Raw genomic sequence first — 22,839 nt, 5'->3', positions numbered from 1 at the left:
TACCTTTGAAAACCATGAACACCCCTATAATGTATGTAATTGTTCATAAACTACAAAAAGCTAACTTACAGTGACACACTGTGCCATGTAGGGACAATGGTCTTAAGCCATTGGCTTGGTTCACTTGCTGTATGGTTTGTTTCTCAATGGCGTCTCCTATATGAGCCCAATTCACTGCCATGCTTCAGTGAAATTACTAATTGTTGAAATTCTCCTACCTTTGGATTTACTTGAAAACTACTGAAAACACCAATTTAAATCTATAACTTTCTAAAGTAACTTTTACTAAAAGTAAAGGAGAAATTATAAATATCATTAATAAGTATCCCAAATGAGTTTTACACATTAAAACTTTCTGAGGCAAAGCAGCGTAATGAAGAGGGCAGACACTCAGTTTAGAAACAGAAACTTTCTTAAAATTTCCGGAATGTCCACTTACTAGCTATGGCCTCAAATAGATTTCTTAACTATTCTAGGTATTATTTTCCTTATCTGTAAAATGGAACAGTCATTCCTCTTAATGTCATAAAATTGTTATGATAAGAGAGCTAACCACCGTGTCTCTAAAAGTATATTATTTGACGGATAGTTAAAACAGTGTGTGTATATCTCCCTGTTAGCCAGATCTTATTTTTAAAGACAAAAATCTGAGCCTGAAACTGATTTTTTTCCCCCAAACCCCAGTGCTAGGTGAATATTATAATTTAAGTGGCTACCGTTATGTTTAAATTGTATAATTTAATTACAGGACTATCAATAGACTATGTGGAAAACAAACTTTATTGGATCAGTTCGGGAAATGGAACCATAAACAGATGCAACCTGGATGGTGGTAATTTAGAAGTAATAGAGTCAATGAAAGAAGAATTGACAAAAGCTACAGCCCTAACCATCATGGGTAAGTACAGTGATACTATAGCTAGGATGCTTGTATTGATTGGGGTTGATTAATTGTGACCTGTTATAGCTTAGAAAAGACTGCTCCATTAACACCAGAAGCACATTCAAATTGCACATCTCTAAGGGAGTTTTTCTTTTCTTTTTCTTTTTTTAACCTTAGCAAACAAACTTAAAAGATTATCCAGATCAGTGACTTAGTGCTATTAGCAATAATAACTTCACTGTTATTGATTCTTGGGGTATTACTATTCTTGGTATTATTTTACGATCATTTTCTGTGTTCTACTATAGTGTTCTAAAGTGCAAGGACCTTGTGTATTTGTCACAATAAGGTAAAATCTTATCTCTGCTTATAAAGGATAGATTGATCTACACAGACAGTTGAAGAAACAAGGCCACAGTGTCATTGACCAATGATTTAAATTATTCTTCCACAAAAATTCTTTATATGTACACACAAACACACACACACACACACACACACACACACACACACACACACACACAGATTATACCTGACTAGTGGTTATTTTAGAATAGGATTTATTTACAATTGTCTCATAAGTCAATAAGAAAATAAGGTTATTTTGTATTACCCAGCTTTACCAAATTAACAAGAAAATTTTGTTGCATGTGTATTTTTACATTTTTTAAATCACCTGAGTAAAAACAGCAGAGCTTAAATTCTGAAAGTGGTTTGGTAAACTGCAACAATCCCCAGTCAACACCAACACTACGTTTTCAAAAATTGAATTCCAGCATACTTCGTGAAATCAACCCAAACTAGCGAATAATATAGCCAAGGAACCCAGTAAGTTAGAGGAAGCGTGATAAAAATATGTCATAACATTTCAAGAGATGTCATTGACTTTTAGTGGATATATACACACATATATATATATCACAAACTTTATATACTGTAAAAATCATTGCCTCATAGAAAAATGTAGGCTTTATAAAAATTTATTTCTGCTAACATGATTGCTACCAACCCTGCTATGAGTAGGAAATGAGTACTAAACTTACAGAACTCAATGCTATGAGCAAAATCTCAAAAAATGGAGTAGTCCATTTTAGCAAAAAAATAAAGTAAGTTAGTTTTGTTTCCTAATAAAGTAGAAGAGACAAAGCATGGATGAAATCATTAAGCATATATTGGATCAGAGCTGTGAATCTTATTTGACATCAGTGCCGTATGGGAACCGATCTTGAGTAAATTAAAATTCTTTTAACAAGTGAATGGTTATGTATCTGTACTTCTCCCTGCCACCATAATTTGATTAACACTGAAAGATAAAAAATAAAGAAATCTATTAATACCTCTACTGTCAATACATTAACTGGACACATCAAAATATATCTGCAGTTTGAAGGCTTAAAGTGTAAAGGGCATCACCAAAGAGAAGCAGGAGAGCAACTTCTACTTTCTGAAGTTCCCTAGCTGGTCTCTGAATTTGTCCTTCTGTTCAGATTCCCCCTTCTTTCAGAACCTCTCTACTCTTTCTCTTTGGGGATGGTATAAAGTGTGATGAGGACCTGCTTCCTGCTGAGGCTGAATAGTATAGTCATATAAAAAAGACAATAAAAAAAGTAGAACCTTACCACTATCCAGGGGATTACTGATGATTACAGCTATAAATGTTTAAGAAGAAATTTGCCTACAGTGATACTGAAATTGCACATCCAGGAACAAAGAAATAATTGTAATATGAAATGACCAGTTATATACCAGCTTCTCAGACTACCTAGGTGATGGATGATAAGTAACTGAAAGTTTGTGTTTCACTAAAATTTAGGAGTGGTTTTCCTAAAATTGAGTTAATAATCTCTTTGGACGCATTTCACAATTTTTTAAACTTAAAATATTATAATTTGTAACTCTCTGGGGGCTCCCAGTTTTACTTGGAATAGTATATACAGAATAAACTGAAAGGAGCTTTGAAATATTAAAATTAGGTAAAGCAATAGGTATTTGGTAATACCTAGATTAAAATAAAGCAATTATTTGATGATTCAACCAAGTCCAAGACCCAAAGACCAAGATTGCTACATCTAAGTTTCACAAACCTTATGATACTTCTTTCAAGAGGTAGAGTTTAACTTCCCTCCCTTTGAGTGCAGGCTGGACTTAGTGACTCACTTCTAATGAATAAAATAAGGCAAATGTGATGGCGTTTGACTTTGGAGATGAGGTCATAAAAGGTATGAGCCTTCCTCCTTGCCCTCTCTCTCTTGGGTCCCTCACTCCGGGCAAAGCCAGGTGACAAGTTATGAGGTTCCACAAGCAGCCCAGTGGAGAAGTCCACACAGCAAGGAACTGAGACCTCTAGTCAATAGCCGTATGAGTGAGCCATCTTGAAAGCAGAGCCTCCAGCCCAGTCAAGATTCCAGTTGACTTAAGCCAAAGCCAATGCATTACATCAACCTCAAGAGAGACTCCAAACCGGCACCACCCACATAGTGGCTAACAGATTCCTGATCCATAGAAACTATGTGAGACAATAAATGTTTATTGTTTTAAGATACTGAATTTTGGGGTTAATTTGTTATACAGCAATAGATAACTAATTCATGTAATTCCATCTATAGAACTCATTCATTTACGAATAGATTCACAAATTCAAATACTTATTTAATAGAGTGAGGCAAGTTATAAATAGTAAAGTGTGTCAGGTGTGATAAAAGCCAATGGCTCAACATGATAGTAAGTAGCAACTGAGTCTAGACTTCAGTATCTAGACTTACTTGAGGGTGGCAGAAAGTATGATAAAACCGGAGAGAGCTAATGGTCCACTTGAGGTAGAACACCTCTCATCTCCACTTATTTTTTACCATAAGGAACATTAACAGGTTGTGCCAGACATTTCATTTTTCATGAGAAGCAAGAAATCTAGATTTGTTGTTGTTGTTGTTGTTGTTGTTTAAATCTCGAAATTTAAAAACGTTACCAAATTATCACATTACAAAAATACCATGCAGGCCAACATAGTGCACATATAGGCTAACTGTGAAGGCTAACACTCTACAAACCAAGAAAACTAACGAATAACAAAAACACAACCACGACAATCATCTGTGTGCTTGATTCATCCCAGTGGCACCACCTAGTTACCACCTCTGGTTCAGTCATCTTTTATGCTGGTGATGTTGAATTGTAGAGTGAAAAGGATGGAGCTAAGGCAGCTAATGCCCAGTTGTACCATTGGAGGGGACTTGGTGGAAAAAAATAATAATAATCTGGGAGAGCTGGCATAACCTACAGAGGTGAGCAGGACATATGATTTCTCACCAAGCTTTTGTGGTCTTGTTTGACCAGACCTTGTATTCTGCCTGAGGTATATACAAATGAAGAGCATACGAATGTGAGGTCAACTTCTTATTTGAGTTCAGTTGTTGACAAGGAAATGTAACTTCTAAATGTAGAGCTTGCACCGTAACAGCAATGGATACTCAATTCCATTCATTCTTTCAATGTATATTCACTAGTGCCTACCATATGCCAGGCATTGCTATATATGGTGGTGAGAATCCTAACTTCATCAAATTTGCAGAAAAGCAAGGAAGACAGACACTAAGGAGGATGGAAAATGCATAGAATTATAGGTAACTGTTAAGGAACAAAAAAAGAGAAAAAAAGGACAAAGCAGGGAAAAGAGATAAAAAAGTATATAGAAAGATATAAAAAGGTAAAAAAGTATATAAAATTTTAGGTTTTAGGTTGAATGGCCCAGAAGAGTGAAAGAATGTGAACCAACAAAAACTATTTTAGTTGTTCATTTGGTTTTCAGTTGTGTTATTAAATGCTTTGTTTTAAAAAATATTTTTAAAGTAATTTAATTATATCAAAATAAACCTTCACAGGTGATTCTGATAATTTACCAGGTTAGACATCTTTTAAGTTGACCATGGTTCAAATACAGTATTGTCTGTGATTCACCTTTTCTCCAGTGAGTCACTTGGTCAGAAGTGATTTATACATCATGTACAATGGCTGTTTGATGAGGACTCTTAACACCGTTTACTCTGGACTGAATGTTTGCGTTTCCCCAGATTCATATGTTGGAGCCCTAATGTGATGGTATTAGGAGGCGGGGCCTTTGGGAGGTAATTAGGTCATGACATTCAAGCTTCCATAATGGGATTAGTGTCCTTCTAAGAAGTGACCAGAGAGCTTGCCTCTCTGGCGTGTGAGATTACAGCAAGTGCTGACATCCTGATCTTGGACTCCAGTCTCCAGAGCTGTGAGAAATAAATTCCTGTTGTTTAAGTCACTTAGTCTATGGTATTTCTGTTAGAGCAACCCAAACTAACTAAAATACCATTCCAGTTAGCTGATATAAGCTGACTAGCCTATAAACTTTGAACATCAAATTCTTCCCCATTTTAAAGAATGACCTGGTCAATTTTCTTTTCCCAAATGTCAGAGCTAACAAATAAAATAGTTGCTGCTTTCAAACACAATAGCTGGTAGCTCTAAAATTATATCTACTACTTATTTTTCTTAGATAATTTTTCTCAGTATTTAGCAGTTCTTTTTAAATCATTTTCTTTTATAAATATATTTCAGTTTCATGATATAATAAGGTTACTCTAAAACATTTTCTTACTTGATGTCCAAGAGGTTTGTGTTATAAAATAGTGTATAGTCAACTATGTTATATTTAACTATTGATTACCTAGTTTTCAGATACAGAACTTTTTTGTTTGTTTCTATTCACCTTTTCCTCATAACATTTGGCATTTTCCTCGTCATTAATGTCTGCAGGAGACAGTGAGGTAATCGCAAATTAATAAAGTTGCTCTTCACTGCCTTTAAGAGGAGAAGGAGGTTAAAACTATTGACTAAAATTAGTGTTTGTGGGTTATTTATGGATTATATTTAACATACTGTTCCTTTTCACTGTCAGCATATGCAGTTTGAGAGCAGACTGCATATATTGTATCCACATTGAAGAGAAAGTTAGAAAAATGAAGGAAAATACACAAATAAAGCAAATGTACTGGCAGAAATAGGCTGAATAATTTTTAGAGAGAATTAAGATGGAATTTGGGAAATAGCAGGATGGTAACTTAGCTGTATTTTGTACTTTTAGGGTGAGGAAGGGAAGACCTGGGGCAAACGGACCACAGATTTAAAATAAAAATGAGGATATAGATTATTCAATTATAGAATATAAATTATTCAAGCAAACTTGAAGAAATATGCATATCTGTATGGCAATTGTGGATTTAGTGGTCAGCATCTTATTCAATCATAGGTGACCTTCATACAGTCCATTAAAACGTGTCATGTAGTAATTTGTCAAGTTTTACTAGGGCAAGAGTCTGAGTCCTGGGCACTACAAGGGGTATGGGTTTGAATTTAAACCTCCACCCCATGCTCACACCTCATGAGCTTTTTTTTCATTAGCTCATATATTACTCCATTGTATATACAGTATTCCCATTGAGATTCAAGTATACATCTACTCTTTTTGTTTCATTTTGTGGTAAATATGATCTTTGGAAATTTTTCTTACCATAGTATTTGTAAATGGGAATTCTGAAGTTAACATGGCAGGTTCTTCTTGAATGTCAAGGGGTATATATATTAGTAGCCTTCTTTATGTGATTAAATCATAGACTTTTATAATTAAATGTAACCTTAGAGATCTTTAAAGTTATTTTGTCAGTTGAGGAAGTGTACTTCAGATTCCTGTTCCTACTATTCACTAACCAGCTGTGGCTATGGGACAACTACTGAACTCTATGCCTTAATTTTCTACTCTGCAAAAACATGAGCTTTGACCATATGAGCTACAAAGTTTTAAAAACTTGTATGATTTTGTCACTAATGGGTTGATCCAGAGTGCAGGAAATTGTTTAAAATAAACTATTATCTAAGTTGAAGTAATACAGGAGAAGCAATAAAGACTGGCTAAAAATAAAATTTATGTGTGAAGTTATGTTAATCAGAGTTCATACTAATCTGTTTTAGAAGTTGGGCAAAGTTATTGTTTTGACTTTTAGTTGAGAATTTGGTGGATGTTTACAACATAGGATTGCTTAAATTAATTGTTTTAGAATGGGTTTGTACTTTTTATAAATATCTAAGTAACTACAACACTCATCTGATCTTAGAATCACTTGCAAAAATTGGCAAACTTCTCTTTAAAATAAAAGGAGCTTTGAATCACAGGTAAAGGCAAAAACAAACAAAAAAACCCCTACACATTTTCTATGAATACCTAAGCCCTCTCAGTTGACTTTTTCTGTGTTATCAATCACAGTTTAAATATATTATACTATTGATCTGTTTCAAGTAGCAATTTGCCAGAATAGGCTTAAAATGTAAATATTAGAAGGATATTGAACTTTGGCTACAGTTAGGATCGATCAAGGAGGAGAAAAAGGCATATTCTATGTGCATTTTCAGTCTCTTATCAGAAACAAACTCAGCCTTGTAACGAGTAAAAAGTTGTCTTCTCTTGATTTGGTTATGAACACTTTTATTTTAAGTCAGTGTTAACAAAATAATCATTTCCCTTTAGGGAGCCCTTGAAAGGCTTTACCAAATGTACCCCTTAAGGACATTTGTTCATACTTTTCATAGGTTCACTTCACAAAATTGAAGTCATCATGATAGATGCTGTGAACATTCTCAGCACATGGATAGTTTGCCATGGAAAACCAAGGCTGTCAGATTAAAATGCTTCCAGAACTGTCTGAATATCAGAGAAGGTCATTTTTATTTGCTTGAGAATGAATACAGTGTTAATATTGTTGGGGATTAAATGTTTTGAGTGTTCCCACTGGAGTTTCTACAGCAAAGCACAATCATCTTATCCCTTTGCTGACCGAAAAAAAACTCTAAGCTTAATGGCAAAAAAATTAGTCTTTACCTACACTAACACTTAAGCTCGCTCCACTAATTTCTGAATGATATACTTTATCATTTGTATCTGTATTCTTTCAGCAAATTATTTGGTGTAATGACATTTAGAATTTATTAAAACGTATCTAGCACTTAATTTACATACTTGTATATTTCCTCAAATAATATACTTTATAAATAATAATAGAAATATGAAAAGTATGTATACAATAAACAACCCAGTAAAACTGGCATGCAGAAATCATCAAAAACCTTTTTTTCCTACTTTACTTCCTAAGATAAATTACTATGGCAAGTTGTCATGACATCTATGAAACATTATAAATGATAGCAAGTGACAGGCTGTAAGTCTGGTGCATTTAGTCTTGCTAGGATCCTTAGACTGAGCACTTGTGGATTCACACTGAAATCTAGCCTGAAAGGGTTCTATATGTTATATTCTTATTAAAAGGTGACGAGTCTGATAACTTGAAAGTTCTTGACTTCAATAGCCCACCTTAAGAAGTTATTTCCTCTGTTTTGTACAAGGCAAGTCCACTTTACATGTTGTCACGTGCAGGTTTTTTGTTTTGTTTTGTTTTTAATCATAGCTTAATGAATATTTTTCTCCCTCTGAATGTGCAAAGAAGCTGAAACTTAGTTGCAAAGGAGTTCTTACTTCTTATGAGACTCTTCCCTCCCTTCCTTCCTTTTCTTTCTTTTAATCTTCCCTCCCTTTGGCTGTTCCTTGGATTGCCGGTTTTCTTTTTATATCTGATAGCTTTGCCCCTTTATTTGTTTTGTTGTTTATTTGTTTTCCTTTCACAGTCTAGTTAGATACTAACATTTTATTTGGGCTACTAAAACAACTTCTTCCCACTTTTCGTATCTCCGATCCCCAAACTGTTAAGACCTGCAAGGTTCAGACCTCCTGTGGCACCCGCCTACCCCCTCCTTAGCCATCATATTTCAGAGGCTGGAATAAGCACTCACAGCTTACTCTGAAATGCTCATTTTTTTCTCTCCTTTTCATTCACCAGAAGTTGTTTGTCACAATATTATCAGTTTTACCTTATAGATAAATGAAACTTAAGGTCAATAAGTTTTGTTAAAACCCAAAGCATTATTTGTCCCACCTTATAGGTAAAGAAATAGGGTCAGTAAGATTTGTGAAAACCCTGTCCTCTGAGACTCAAGCTCAGAGATCCTGATTCAAGTTATGTGTGGTTTCCATTACCAGCAAGAGCCTTCCCTATCATAACTATACTTTTCATTTGATCCTCCTCTACCCCTGAGCTGCAATACATCCAGGCAAACTGTTCCCCTGTAACTGATCATGTCCTACTTATTTCCATTTGTCTTGCTATTCCTTGTTCTTTGACTGCCTTCCATATTTATCAGCCACCCTAATGGGTGAAGTATCACCTTTCAAGGCCTACTTCAACTATACCTCAGTGATTTGAAACGTTTCCCTTCTCTGAACCCCTTTGTATTTTTCTAATGTAGTGGGATATTCTTTGTCTTTTCTAATGAGTGAAAATGTCTCACTTTTCCGTAACTTGGGACTGCATTTTATTCATATATGCATCATTCATGATACACAGCAAGATGCTTTGCACTGAGTACATTTTATTATGTAACAGTAGAATGTATGAATAAATAAAACAATGACCATCTACACACCCAACCCCTACCACAGCAATCAAAATATATTTTCAATCAAAGCAGGCAAATGCTTATGTAGAATGATCACAACCATAAATATACTGTACAATTTAAATATATATAGAAATAAATATTAAAGGAAAATACTTTGAAATATAAGGATTTGAATTGTATAGGGAAGAAAATGAATAACATGATTAAGTGTATACAAAAATCATTTCTAACATGTATTCTACATACATGTGTGTATAGAAATGCAAGAAAAGAAGAGCCGTATTGAATAATGTTTGTTCTCAAAGGAACTAAACAGCTTCATGGAAGAAGATTAAGAAGAAGAAGGAAAAAAATAAAAGAATACCCTAAAACACACACGAGTGAAAGAGTTCCAAAACAAAACAAAAACTTTGATGTTTGGAATGTTTTAGTCTCTTAAAGGTAGTCTATCACAGTTGGGCCTAACAGCATTATTCTCTTTAATGATAATAGTTGATAGTCTAAATAAATAAAGCATTCTAGTATTTAATTTACAAATCTTAACTCATGTAATTCTTACAGTCCCCTGAGAGAGGTACTATTAACACTGCTTACTCCAGAGCTCCCAGCCAAGGTTCAGCCAGCCTAAATTAATTGCTCAGAGTTACCTGGTTAATAAATAGTGTAGCAAGCTTTCAAGTCCATTATTCTTAGTCTTTAAAGCTTGAGTTTCTTCCAGGAATGTGTCTTGTAGCTATAGTTAACACTGAGATATATGTGCACTGAGATGTATACAAGAATATATGTGTTACTTGTAATTAGAAAAGGCTGGGGAAAAAACCTACATGTGTATTATAAAGGACTAGCCAAATGAATCATGAAATGTTCATGTAGAGTGAAATATTATGCAGCTATTAAAAATTAGGTGAATCTATATATTGACTTGAACCATTCTCTAGAATATATTTTTAATTGAAAATAGGTTCAAAAAGCCTGTACAGAATGTTCCAATTTTTATCATATGTATGCATTTCTTTAAAAATATATATTTTTTTTAATAATGTTCTTTTATCCATTATGCTGCACTGTTTATCTCAATAACTATTGTTTAGAGAGTGTCTACTCTCCAAACTTACACGTTAGTACTAATAGATACAGTTACCATGCAAAGGAGATACTGAAACTGCAGTGTTGCGTCTGAAAATATTGTGGGTGGTTCAAGGTCTAAGCTGGGTCTCTAACATAATTCTGTCTACCTCCAGAGTTAGATTTCTTCTCACTATGCCAGTGATTCTCAAACCCAGGGTGATTTTGTCTACCAGGGAATATTTGTCAATGTCTGAAAACATCACAGCTGCTGGGAAGAAAGGGTTGCTACTAGCATTCTAGTGGGTAAAAAACAGGAATACTGGTAAACATCCTACAAGGCACAGTAGGGTCTCCCATAACAAAGAACTGTTTAGTCCAAAAAGTCAGTAGTGCCAAGCTTGAGAAACCCGCTCATACCAAAAAGATTCCTTCTTTTTTTTTTTTTTTTTTTTTTTTTTTTTTTGCGGTACACGGGCCTCTCACTGTTGTGGCCTCTCCCGCTACGGAGCACAGGCTCCCGACGCGCAGGCTCAGCGGCCATGGCTCACCCGCCCAGCCGCTTTGCGGCATGTGGGATCCTCCCGGACCGGGGCACGAACCCGTGTCCCCTGCATCGGCAGGTGGACTCTCAACCACTGTGCCACCAGGGAAGCCCCCAAAAGATTCCTTCTTATCCTCAGAGACCAATCACCTGTATGAAGGCTGATATTGTGACTGTTGGCCTACCATCACAAAATTTGGTTAAAATAGAAAGCCTTAAAAATATATAAATAAAAACAAATACCTGGTGTTTATAAAAGCTGCTGGTATCAAATTGTCTTGGAAAGATAGGGTGGCAGAGAAGAGAGTGGTGATACACTTCTTTTATGTTTGTTTTCTTTCTTTTAAATGTAACTTAATGAAAAAGAGTCAGGATTTGCTTCTCATGTTTCTATTTATACTTATATATTGTATCATAATAGACAGAGCATAATCATCTGTCACAGTTTTGATTCATTCACCCATTCAACAATTTATCAAATGACTATTTTGAGCCAGGCACTATTTAGGTGCTAGGTAAATAGCAGGGCATAAAGCAGGTAACAATTCCATTACTATAAGGGGCCGGTATTCCCAGTGTAGGAAAAGAGTGTACAGTTGACCCTTGAACAACACGGATTTGAACTACGTGGATCCACTTATACGGGGATTTTTTTCAATAATAAATACTACGGTACCGCACAATCTGCAGTTGGTTGAACCCTTGGTTGCAGAATTGCAGGTAAGGAGGAACCACATAGTCGGAGGGCTGACTATAAGTTATACCCAGATTTTCAACTTCCATGAGGGCCTGTGCCCCTAACCCCCAAGTTTTCCAAGGGTCAGCTGTAAAAGAAAATAAACGAGTGAAATAAAATTTGTCATGTGGTGAAAGACACTAATGGAGAAAATTCAACCAGGGCATAAGAATAGGGAGTGCTGACTTGGGTTGGGAGAGAGGAATCAGAAAAATTATAATTTTAAGTAGTGAGGTCATGGCAGTTTTCACTGGGAAATGGTAAGTGAGCAAGAATCTGCAGGAAGTGAAGGAGTGAGTTATTCAGGTATCTGGAGGGAAGAACATTTAAGGAAGAGAGAGAAAACAGGAAATGCAAATTTACTAATGGACCATATTTTCAAATACTTTTTGCTTTTAGAAGAGTTTTTTTGTTTTTGTTTTGTTTGCTTTTTGTTTTTTTAATGCTCTAGGCATACAACTTACTTTCCTCCTCCATGGAGCTTTTGCTATGTTTAAAAAATACCTGATGTGTACATGTAATTTTACTGCTGTCATTGAACTAATCTATTAAAATAGTATATACAGTTAATTTACACATATAATATGAGCTAAAAGTAGTCATCTACAATAACTTTACTTCTCTAAAGGACAGCTTTTAGTTTTCATGTGTATGAAATTCTTACTGATGTTGAAATTAGTTCTGCCCCATGTGTTTGTCTTTATTTCCAATTGATTTTATACAAAGTTGCTATTAATGATTTTGTATTTTAATAAGAAATTTCTAGTAAATATGATTATTCAAGCTGTTATGGTATATGTTTATAGAAATATAAACCATAAATCAGTCATGAAGAAATTATCGTTTTTTAGAACAAACTTAACTTGGTAGAACTTCTAGTTTGTTGCTTTCATTTCAAATTTCTAAAATTAAAAGCTTGAATGATTTATATGTTTATGAAATTGTATTATGCCAATTAAAATTATCTAGATTTAGGAAAATTATTAACATATTCTTTAAAAAAAGATTGACTTTTTTTGAGAGAATGATCTCTAGACACCAGTGTATGCATTTGTAAAATATTACTCAGTAGAAAGCATTCATGAAACATGGTCTATAATGCTTGAGAATGATTCTTTTAATGGAGTCTTTAAAACATATCAGAAAAAATAATGCCAGTTTCTATCACGAGGATTGAAAAAAATGTGAATTCTCTTAGATATATGAATGATCACCAGTGCAATTATATTAGGTATTTATATAATTATTATTGTCATGTTTATACCTGAATTACATAAGCAAGTTCTACTTAAGAAAATACAAGTGATGAAAAGCTGGACAAATAACATATCATTTAAAAAGATTCAAACGATACCTTATTTACTTAAAAATCGTGTTTACAACCGCTTTTCAGCAAAAGATTCAGTGATTTAATTGTTACATGTATATTGCATTTCCCTCTGTAATTTGATATATACAAACCAGTTTATTTTAAATGCACTATAATTATGCTGTATATCTTAAGTGATTCTGCTTTCAAATCATACTTTTTAAAGAGGGGTAATTTACTTTTTAGTGTACACTGCGCAATGTCACTTAGTTCAAAGGACTTCAAATACAACCACCTAAATTTTCTAAGCCATCAGTCTTCTAATTGCTATAATACTATTCATTAAAGTAACAGTAATATATGAAATATATCCAGGCAATTTTCCCAGTACTAAGTATAGGACATAGTTGTCTTCTCTAAGTACTCAAGCCACCATTAATGAAAACTAATAGCCCATCAAACTTTACATTAAAGTAAAGTGAGAAATCTCCAAAGGACTATATATGATTCTATTCCAGCAATTTTTGTCACCTTAAATTGCTGTGTTCCAATATGTTACACTTCTTAATGCTAATTACCTTACAGAATGGATAAATACTACAATTGCAAAGTACATCAAGTACTATTTTTTTAACCAGATTATAATTAGTGATCAGAGAATGGTCTCATTAACATAAATGGAATAATTAAATCATCTCAGCTTTACCATACTCAAAAGCATTAAATAGTGATCGTTTCCCTTTTGTAAACTACTAAAGGTTAACTTTCCTGGAGTCACTTTCAGGAAAAAAATTACATTATTCATGTTTATGGCATTAAAACAAGAATAAATTTGAAAATGTATAATTTTTTGAGTAGAGATATAATTATTTTATATTGCCCCATGTCTCCCCTTTCACTTAAAAAGGAGAAATAGTAAATGTTCACATTGGGAAAAGATGTAGTATGCTTTAGATTTATGGTAGAATTTTGAGTTAATATAATTCAACAGCATTTTAATTAGAGCTAGAAAATTAATCAAGAGAGTCAAAGAGGTCATTCCAGAAGTCTGCCCATATACTGTAGGCATTATCTCATGTTGGAATATAACAAATAGCTTGGAATCATATGATGATCTGGTGAGCATTATTCATTTCAACTGAGTTAAACAATCAGACCTGAGTCCTTTTACTTCAGTAGTCCTGCTTATTCTTGGGGGATACATTCCAAGACCCCCAGTAGATGTCTGAAACTGAGGATGATACCAAATTCTATAGACTGGTTTTTTTCCTATACATACATACCTATGATAAAGTTTAATTTATAAATTAGGCATAGAAGGAGATTAACAATAATAACTTATCATAAAATAGAACAATTATAAAAATATGTTGTAAAGTTATGTGAATGTGGTCTCTGTCTCTTCTCTCTCAAAATATTGTTCTGTAATCACCTTTCTTCTGGTGATGATGTAAGATGATAAAATAACTATGTGATGAAGTGAGGTGGGGTGAATGACACAGGTAGTGTGAGATAGCATTAGGCTACTACTACTTCTGACTATCCAGCACAAGGAGAATCATTCATTAGCTTTGGGTGATCCTGGATCACTGAGTGATGACTACATAGATGGTTGGATGTCAGGAACAGACTATGTTGATGGTTGGGGACCACAGCCTGGACAGAGCAGGACTGCACAAGATTTTGGCATGCTGCTCAGACCAGTGTGCAATTTAAAACTTATGAATTGTTTATTTCTTGAATTTTCCATTTAATATTTTCAGATCTTGGTTGACCTTGGATAACTGAAACCATGGAAATTGAAACCTCAGATGAGAGGGAATTACTGGATTTGGCAGTTTTGTTTAACCCAAATTAGACTTGGATAGATGGCATCTGATCACAGAGGATTTGTGGGGGGGGTGGTCATATATACCTAGATTTAGGTAAATTTTAAATAATAATAATTTGTACTTGAGCATCAACATCAAATTTCTGTTTTTTCTCTTTTCATAATCCGTATCAGCACAAAGTCGAAATAAATGTCTGCATCAATTTAATTCTAATTAATAAGGTTCCATATTTAAACTACAACCGTTGAAGACAGGAACATGGCAAATGGGAGCACCAAAGATCATTTATTTGTGACAGTATTTATTTTTTAACATTTTCCCAGTAATATGTTTATATTTACACTCACATATATATTTCTAGTCTGTAAATTTTACAGTAGTAATTATTTGGCAGTGTCAAGGGTTGGGTAGTAACTACAATGACATTCATATTTTAATAATAAGAACAGAGTAATAAATTATCTAGGATAGAATAGCCATTTGAAGCAATTTTTAAAATATTGGAACCTTCTGATATACAGTGTGCTCAAACCAGAATAAAATACTAATTCATTGATTCTTATATGATATTAAAAGAAAACATTGTTCAAGAAGCACACTGTAAAAACGATTTTAATTAATTGAAATCAAAATTTAATATTAATGCTAATCAATAAGTGATTTTAGAAATGGACAGAATAGAATTATTTAAAGATATCAGTAATTTTTGTTGTCGAACTCTGGTTTAAAACTTTATCTAGAAAATTTTAAATTTATGACATTAAAAAAATTATATATAAACTTCCTTTCAATTTTAGTTTGTCATAAACATTGATTTCTAGGTCAATAAACATTTCTACAATATCATTTTAATGTTTATACACTTCATACAATGTTTATATACTATATAGTTATATATTTAAATAATTACCTATATATAATATTTAATTTTTAGGTTTTTCTTGGAAATTATAAATATTGTGATGACTATCCATATAACTAATTATTTGCAGAATTTAGGGTACAGTGTTAGATGTCACATTTCTGAGTCAAATGGTTTACACGTTTTTAAGGCTCTACCAGTAATCATCACTTGCACTCATAGGCATTCTGTCAGTTGATGAAAGCAGTACTATTTTTCCCAGCCCCTGCTCCCACATTTGCAATATCTGGTTAGACACCTAGTTTTCTTTATTTCATTCAGAGCTCATGGTTCTCAAACCCTTCTACATCATGATTTTCATCTTCCAAGCCCATTTCCTATTTTTCAAAGTCTTCACAAAACTGAAAACTGAGACCTGAACGTAATAATAAGGATATATTTAGGACAAGGTCTACTGACATTAATACTTCCTGGGCACTGTTTACAGAATTTGGTTACCAGGAACAGAGACTTTCATTCTGGCTATCTCAAGTAGGGAGAAAATGTCTATTATAAAAATACATGTGACTCCAAAATGAAACAGAAATTTTAACAAAATCCTATATTAGAAGCCATAGAATGCCTGTCATACAGACAGACCGGGAAGGTCAATCTGATAGAAGGTAATTCTAGGGACTTCAGCACAGAAGTTAATGGATAGTTGCTTCTAACTGACTCATGGTCAACTATGGCCCCTTCAACCCCATCTCAAAATGAGTAGAAGTTATAAGGGGGGGAAAAGTATATATATGTGTGTGTATATATCTATGTGTATGTGTGTGTGTGTATATATATACATATGTGTATATATATACATATATGTGTGTGTGTATATATATATATATATATATATATATATATATATATATATATATATGAAGAGAGAGAGAGATGTAGACATAGAGCTTGGATAAATAAAGTAAGTGCATGAGAGATCCCAGAGATTGCTATTCTGTCAGAACAAAATAGCACCGTATTTTTTAAAATTTCACATTAATGTGATTCCAAGTCCCAACCTGCTCAGAATATCAGGAGGTTCAATCTTTTAGTAAGATTACCTACCTTAAAATTTGCCCAACATCATTAGACTTGCTTGTTTTGATTTTATTTATTTAAAAATTTTGAACATATGAGTTTAATTACCTGCTAGACCATCCAGATGGAAATATGTGATAAAAGGATGGAAGCAAGGGTCATAAACTTAGAAGAGATGCAGGTATTTTTAGACCAGTTTAGGATTAGACATTCACTGACTGGATTATTTTTAACATTTGTAATAGAACTTTTTTTTCCAAAATAAAATAGTAGTGTATTAAAAGTTACATCCAGAGTCCCTCCCATCAGGAAACTTGCACAAGCCTCTTAGATAGCCTCATCCACCAGAGGGCAGACAGCAGAAGCAAGAAGAACTACAATCCTGCAGCCTGTGGAACAAAAACCACATTCACAGAAAGATAGACAAGATGAAAAGGCAGAGGGCTATGTACCAGTTGAAGGAACAAGATAAAACCCCAGAGAAACAACTAAATGAAGTGGAGATAGGCAACCTTCCAGAAAAAGAATTCAAAATAATGATAGTGAAGATGATCCAGGACCTCAGAAAAAGAATGGAGGCAAAGATCGAGAAGATGCAAAAACTGTTTAACAAAGAACTGGAAGAATTAAAGAAAAAAAAACAGATGAACAATACAATAACTGAAGTGAAAACTACACTAGAAGGAATCAATAGCAGAATAACTGAGGCAGAAGAATGGATAAGTGACCTGGAAGACAGAATGATGGAATTCACTGCTGCAAAACAGAATAAAGAAAAATGAATGAAAAGAAATGAAGACAGCCTAAGAGACCTCTGGGACAACATTAAACGCAACAACATTCGCATTATAGGGGTCCCAGAAGGAGAAGAGAGAGAGAAAGGACCAGAGAAAATATTTGAAGAGATTATAGTTTCAAACTTCCCTAACATGGCAAAGGAAATAGCCACCCAGGCCCAGGAAGCACAGCGAGTCCCATACAGGATAAACCCAAGGAGAAACACGCCGAGACATATAGTAATCAAATTGGCAAAAATTAAAGACAAAGAAAAATTATTGAAAGCAGCAAGGGAAAAATGACAAATAACATACAAGGGAACTCCCATAAGGTTAACAGCTGATTTCTCAGCAGAAACTCTACAAGCCAGAAGGGAGTGGCATGATATACTTAAAGTGATGAAAGGGAAAATCCTACTACCATTATTACTCTACCCAGCAAGGATCTCATTCAGATTCGGTGGAGAAATCAAAAGCTTTACAGAAAGCAAAAGCTAAGAGAATTCAGCACCACCAAACCAGCTCTACAACAAATGCTAAAGGAGCTTCTCTAAGTGGGAAACACAAAAGAAGAAGAGGACCTAAAAAAGCAAACCCAAAACAATTAAGAAAATGGTCATAGGAACATACACATCAATAATTACCTTAAACGTGAATGGATTAAATGCTCCAACCAAAAGACACAGGCTTTCTGAATGGATACAAAAACAAGACCCATCTATATGCTGTCTATGTGAGACCCACTTCAGACCTAAGGACACATACAGACTGAAAGTGAGGGGATGGAAAAAGATAGTCCATGCAAATGGAAATCAAAAGGAAGCCAGAGTAGCACTACTCATATCAGATAAAATAGATTTAAAATAAAGAATGCTATAAGAGACAAGGAAGGACACTACATAATGATCAAGGGATCAATCCAAGAAGATATAACAATGATAAATATATATGCACCCAACATAGGAGCACCTCAATACATAAGGCAACTGCTAACAGCTCTAAAAGAGGAAATCGACAGTAACACAATAATACTGGGGGACTTTAACACCTCACTTACACCAATGGACAGAGTATCCAAAATGAAAACAAATAAGGAAACAGAAGCTTTAAATGACACAATAGGCCAGATAGATTTAATTCATATTTATAGGACATTCCATCCAAAAACAGCAGATTACACTTTCTTCTCAAGTGTGCACGGAGCATTCCCCGGGATAGATCACATCTTGGGTCACAAATCAAGCCTCAGTAAATTTAAGAAAATTGAAATCATATTAAGCATCTTTTCTGACCACAATGCTATGAGATTAGAAATGAATTACAGGGAATAAAACGTAAAAAACACAAACACATGGAGGCTAAACAATACGTTACTAAATAACCAAGAGATCACTGAAGAAATCAAAGAGGAAATCAAAAAATGCCTAAAAGTTGCATCCAATATTGTACAAATTTTTTTAAACATCATTAAAAAATTTTTTAACTGTTAAGTGTTTTGAAAAATATATTCAAAGTATTAAATTTTCATTTTAGATCTTAGTTTATGTTTATATAACAGAATGCCCTCAATTGATCCAGGTTCACCATAATATCTTTCTCTAAGCCCTTAATGGTTTATATCTTCCCTTTAAAATGTATAAGTATGTTTTAATTAAGTTGACATTTACAAAGATATTCTGAAAAAAATATTAATTAAACACATATAAGTTCTTCATCATTTCTGTTATAGTGTAGCAATTTCTCATCTAACCCATAGTGGTCTATCAACTGAGTAAACCTTGATTTCTTAGACACACCTGACTGCAACTCAGAGCAACAGCTGGCTGCAGCTTCTCCACCTCTTTGTTAACAACTGTGTCTGAGACAGACCTTTCTTTGATCTATACATTTTATCTAGTTTTAGCCTCTGAAGAAAGTTTCCTTTCTCTTGAACCTGCTTCACCAATTTTGTTTTTTCTTCATTCAATCTTTTTTTTGGAAGATTCTCTTTCAGAAAATCAGTCTGAAGATCACTGCATTACCCAGTATCAGGTGTTTCAGATCCACATGCATTGATGTTCTTGACGGTATTTTTCAAACACATACTTCACATTCACTGTCTATGTGTTTAAATTTTTTTTTGAAATTCCAAGCTGTTTCCTTGTGTTGAAGGTGCTGGATTCTCTGAAAAGTTCTAACAGTTCTCTTCATTCTCTACTTTAAGATCTTTTACCACACTGTACAAGAAATTAAATGAAGATCTTGTTTTGCGTGATCATTTTCTCTACGTGTTACACTCATAGGTTGTTTTCTTGTATTGGTTATGTGGGGTGATAGTGAATTGACACAGGCCTGTGGAGTGCTAGGTAAAATCACGCCTGAGTTTCCTAGACTTCCCATCTTAAAAATGAAATCTTGGTTTACCTGGAGGAAAGGGAACTCTACTCAGCTCCAGCACTGATCCTCAAATTCCAGTTCTCAGATACCACCTGCTTCCCGTCTCCCTCAGCCATCCCCAGAGAGTGGAGAAAACACAAGCAGCTGCAGCTCTCTGCTTACTTTGATTTTAAATGGATCTTCCTATTGTTTGCAATCTCTAAAAGGAACCCAGGGCTACTTCCTGAGGAAGATCTTAATTGCCAACCTTTAGATACTCCCTCTTATAGCCATGCCTCACTACTTAGTAGAGAGCTGGCACCCAACCTTAGAAATGTCCCCATTTACCACGACTGCCATGGAAGGAGCAGTACCAGGTCACTACTTGCTGCCTTAACCAGGTTCACTGATGAAACTCAGCATCAGAAATTTGAGACGCCATTGCTACTTAAAGAAAAAAATCGGTTTTCCAGTGTCCCACGTATTCAGGGATTTCAAAACAAAAGAAAAAGGAAAAAGAAAAATCCATGAAACTGCTCAGGTTCCAGGTGATAATAATTCTAGGTGGTCATTTTTTCAATTTATCTCTTTCTCTCTCTCCTTCATACACAGCCCTTTTGCCCAAAGCATATCCTAAGCATCAGAGTGATTGAATTGGGGGTATTTCTAGTATCAGCCCCAATTATTTCTAGAACTAGAATTCTATTAGAATAGGGAGCATTTATTAATCATTATATATTTAGATTATGCCTTTTCAAGGAGCTAGAGACACGGGGGTGAGAAAAGCAGCTCAAATCCCTATCTTCATGAACTTGCATTTAGCTGGAGTAGATAGTAAATGCATAAAAATTTATGAAAATGTCAGATGGGGAAAAGCAGTGTGAAATAAAAGAGAGAAGAGTTTCCATAAAGTCCTTGTCAAGGAGGTGCTATTTGAGCTTACACTTGAATGGCATGCAAGATCTAGCCTTGTGAAGATGTCTTAGGAAGAGCTTTCTGGGCAGAGAAAATAGCAAGTAAAACCCCCTTAAGGCCAGAAAATGATTGGCAGTTTCTAGCTAATGTGGCTGGAGTAGCAGGAGCTTCATGCCACAGGAGAGGAGGGCCAAGGGTGATGAGATTCTGAGGGACTTGCCTGCTACCGTAAAGACTGAGAACTTTAGTAGCCAGTTTAAGGGTTAAACAGGAGTTTTTAAATCGTGGTTGGTGTTTTAAAATGATTACTCAATGCTGTGTGAAGACTGTACTATGGGAGAGGAAAAGGATGGATGCTGGTGAACTTTAGGAGGCTGGTATAGGAGTTCAGGTGAGAGTTTGTGACAACTTGGACTAGTGTGGTAGCAGTGGAAGTGGAAGCAGTGGAGGTCTTAGAAATAATTTGGAAGTAGGTAATTGGAATTTATTTTAGAGGTAAGGTTCAGATCTGCTTTAATTTAGGGTGAGTTGCTCCTATTGTATTTCTCCTATTGTGCTCCTAAGGTCAGCTTGGACCTTCAAAATGTCTCAAGACTCTTAAATAACTTTCCCAGTTCTCTGTTCTGCTCCTAATAAGTCAGCAGATATATGTCAGTGTATTAGTCAGCGAGGGCTGCCATAACAAAATACTATAGACCGGTGGCTTAAACAGTAGAAATTTATCTTCTCACAGTTGTGGAGCCTGGAAGTCCGAGAGCAAAGTGTCTGCAGGTTTGGTTTCTCCCCAGGACTCCTTGGCTTGCAGATGACCTCCTTCTCACTGTGTCCTCATGTGGTCTTTCCTCTGTGCTCACATGCCTGGTAAAGTGTCTTCTTATAATGACAACAGTTCTATTGGATTAGGGTCCCACCCTTATGACCTACTGTAACCTTAGTTACCTCTCTAAAACCCTATTCCAAATGTAGTCTACACTGGAGGTTAGGACTTCAGTGTATGGATTTGGGGAGGGGGAGGATGGTGGAACACAACTCAGTCCAAAACAGAGAAGGTCATTATTTAACTTAACCCTCTTTATACCTTGCTTAAGCTGAGCCCCTTAACAGCAGGGAAATGATTCTTTTAAACCTTTCTCCTAAACACTGCATACGTAAAAGTCAAACAAAGAATTAAGTTGTCTTTGAATGCTGTTAATCACCCTTGTTTACAACAGTTACAAATATAAATTGAGGTTCTAATATTCTATTTTTTCTATCTTAATAGACCATTTTATATGTGACTTGAACTTGATCACTTTGGAGTGATCACCACAGGCAATTAGCATTATTCTTTTCCATTGTCAGGAATTACACTACTAATCTCAAGCAGCCTCCAGGTGAATGAATCTAACTAGTGGTAAGGGGGAGGGAGGAAACAATTTTCTCTCTACCCTCCTAGACTCTTGGCTGATATCCCTTGAAATAAAGGACAGATTAACAGGAGAAAAAAAAAGTAATTATCTATGTACAGGAGCCTCACAAAGATATAAAATTCAAAAGATGGCTATACTATGGAGGTTTATGTACCATTTATTATTTTATATACCATTTACTTCCTGAGTTAAGGAAAGGGGTCTATGGCTTCAAAGAAGAGAAGGCAATTCATGGAAAAGTGAGAATAGGAGATGTTTAGTAAACAAGGCTTGCCCTGCCTTGCAGATAACTCTCTGAGATGAAAAAGTTCTCAGGTAATAGCTCTCTTCCTGGTACAGGCCCACTTTCTAATGTAAATTTTTCATACCAAAAAGGAATTCCTACTCTGTTTTCAGAGCTTCTCATGTGTCTGGTTTTCCTTAAAATTATCAGTTCCAAATAATCCAAGCCAAAGAGCCATATTTTGGGGTGACACATTCTGCTAGCCACAAAAGAAGTAGTATAAAATCATAGAAATACAGTAATTCACCATTAATTCCAGAAAAATAA

The 22,839-nt window shown here is 34.8% G+C and overlaps 1 protein-coding gene and 1 pseudogene across 10 annotated transcripts in view; one reads left to right on the top strand and one right to left on the bottom strand.

Annotated features, from left to right (window-relative positions):
• Window positions 1-22,839, top strand: part of LRP1B (LDL receptor related protein 1B) — a 1,831,517-nt gene that overhangs the window by 1,264,205 nt on the left and 544,473 nt on the right. For all 9 annotated transcript variants that reach the window (XR_013828854.1, XM_079925113.1, XM_079925117.1 and 6 more), the window contains one exon: window positions 749-898. Coding sequence is in view for 8 of the 9 variants with exons in the window: in XM_079925113.1 (XP_079781239.1) it covers window positions 749-898 (150 nt within the window). In the remaining variant the exon portion in view is untranslated. The remainder of the gene's footprint in view (window positions 1-748; window positions 899-22,839) is intronic.
• Window positions 19,218-19,989, bottom strand: LOC307188345 (swi5-dependent recombination DNA repair protein 1 homolog; annotated as a pseudogene). Its single transcript has one exon. The product of its transcript is annotated as a swi5-dependent recombination DNA repair protein 1 homolog (transcript).

Source organism: Stenella coeruleoalba (assembly GCF_951394435.1).
Source record: "Stenella coeruleoalba genome assembly, chromosome: 6".
Classification (NCBI taxonomy): domain Eukaryota; kingdom Metazoa; phylum Chordata; class Mammalia; order Artiodactyla; family Delphinidae; genus Stenella; species Stenella coeruleoalba.
This window is presented reverse-complemented; position numbering and strand designations above follow the sequence as displayed.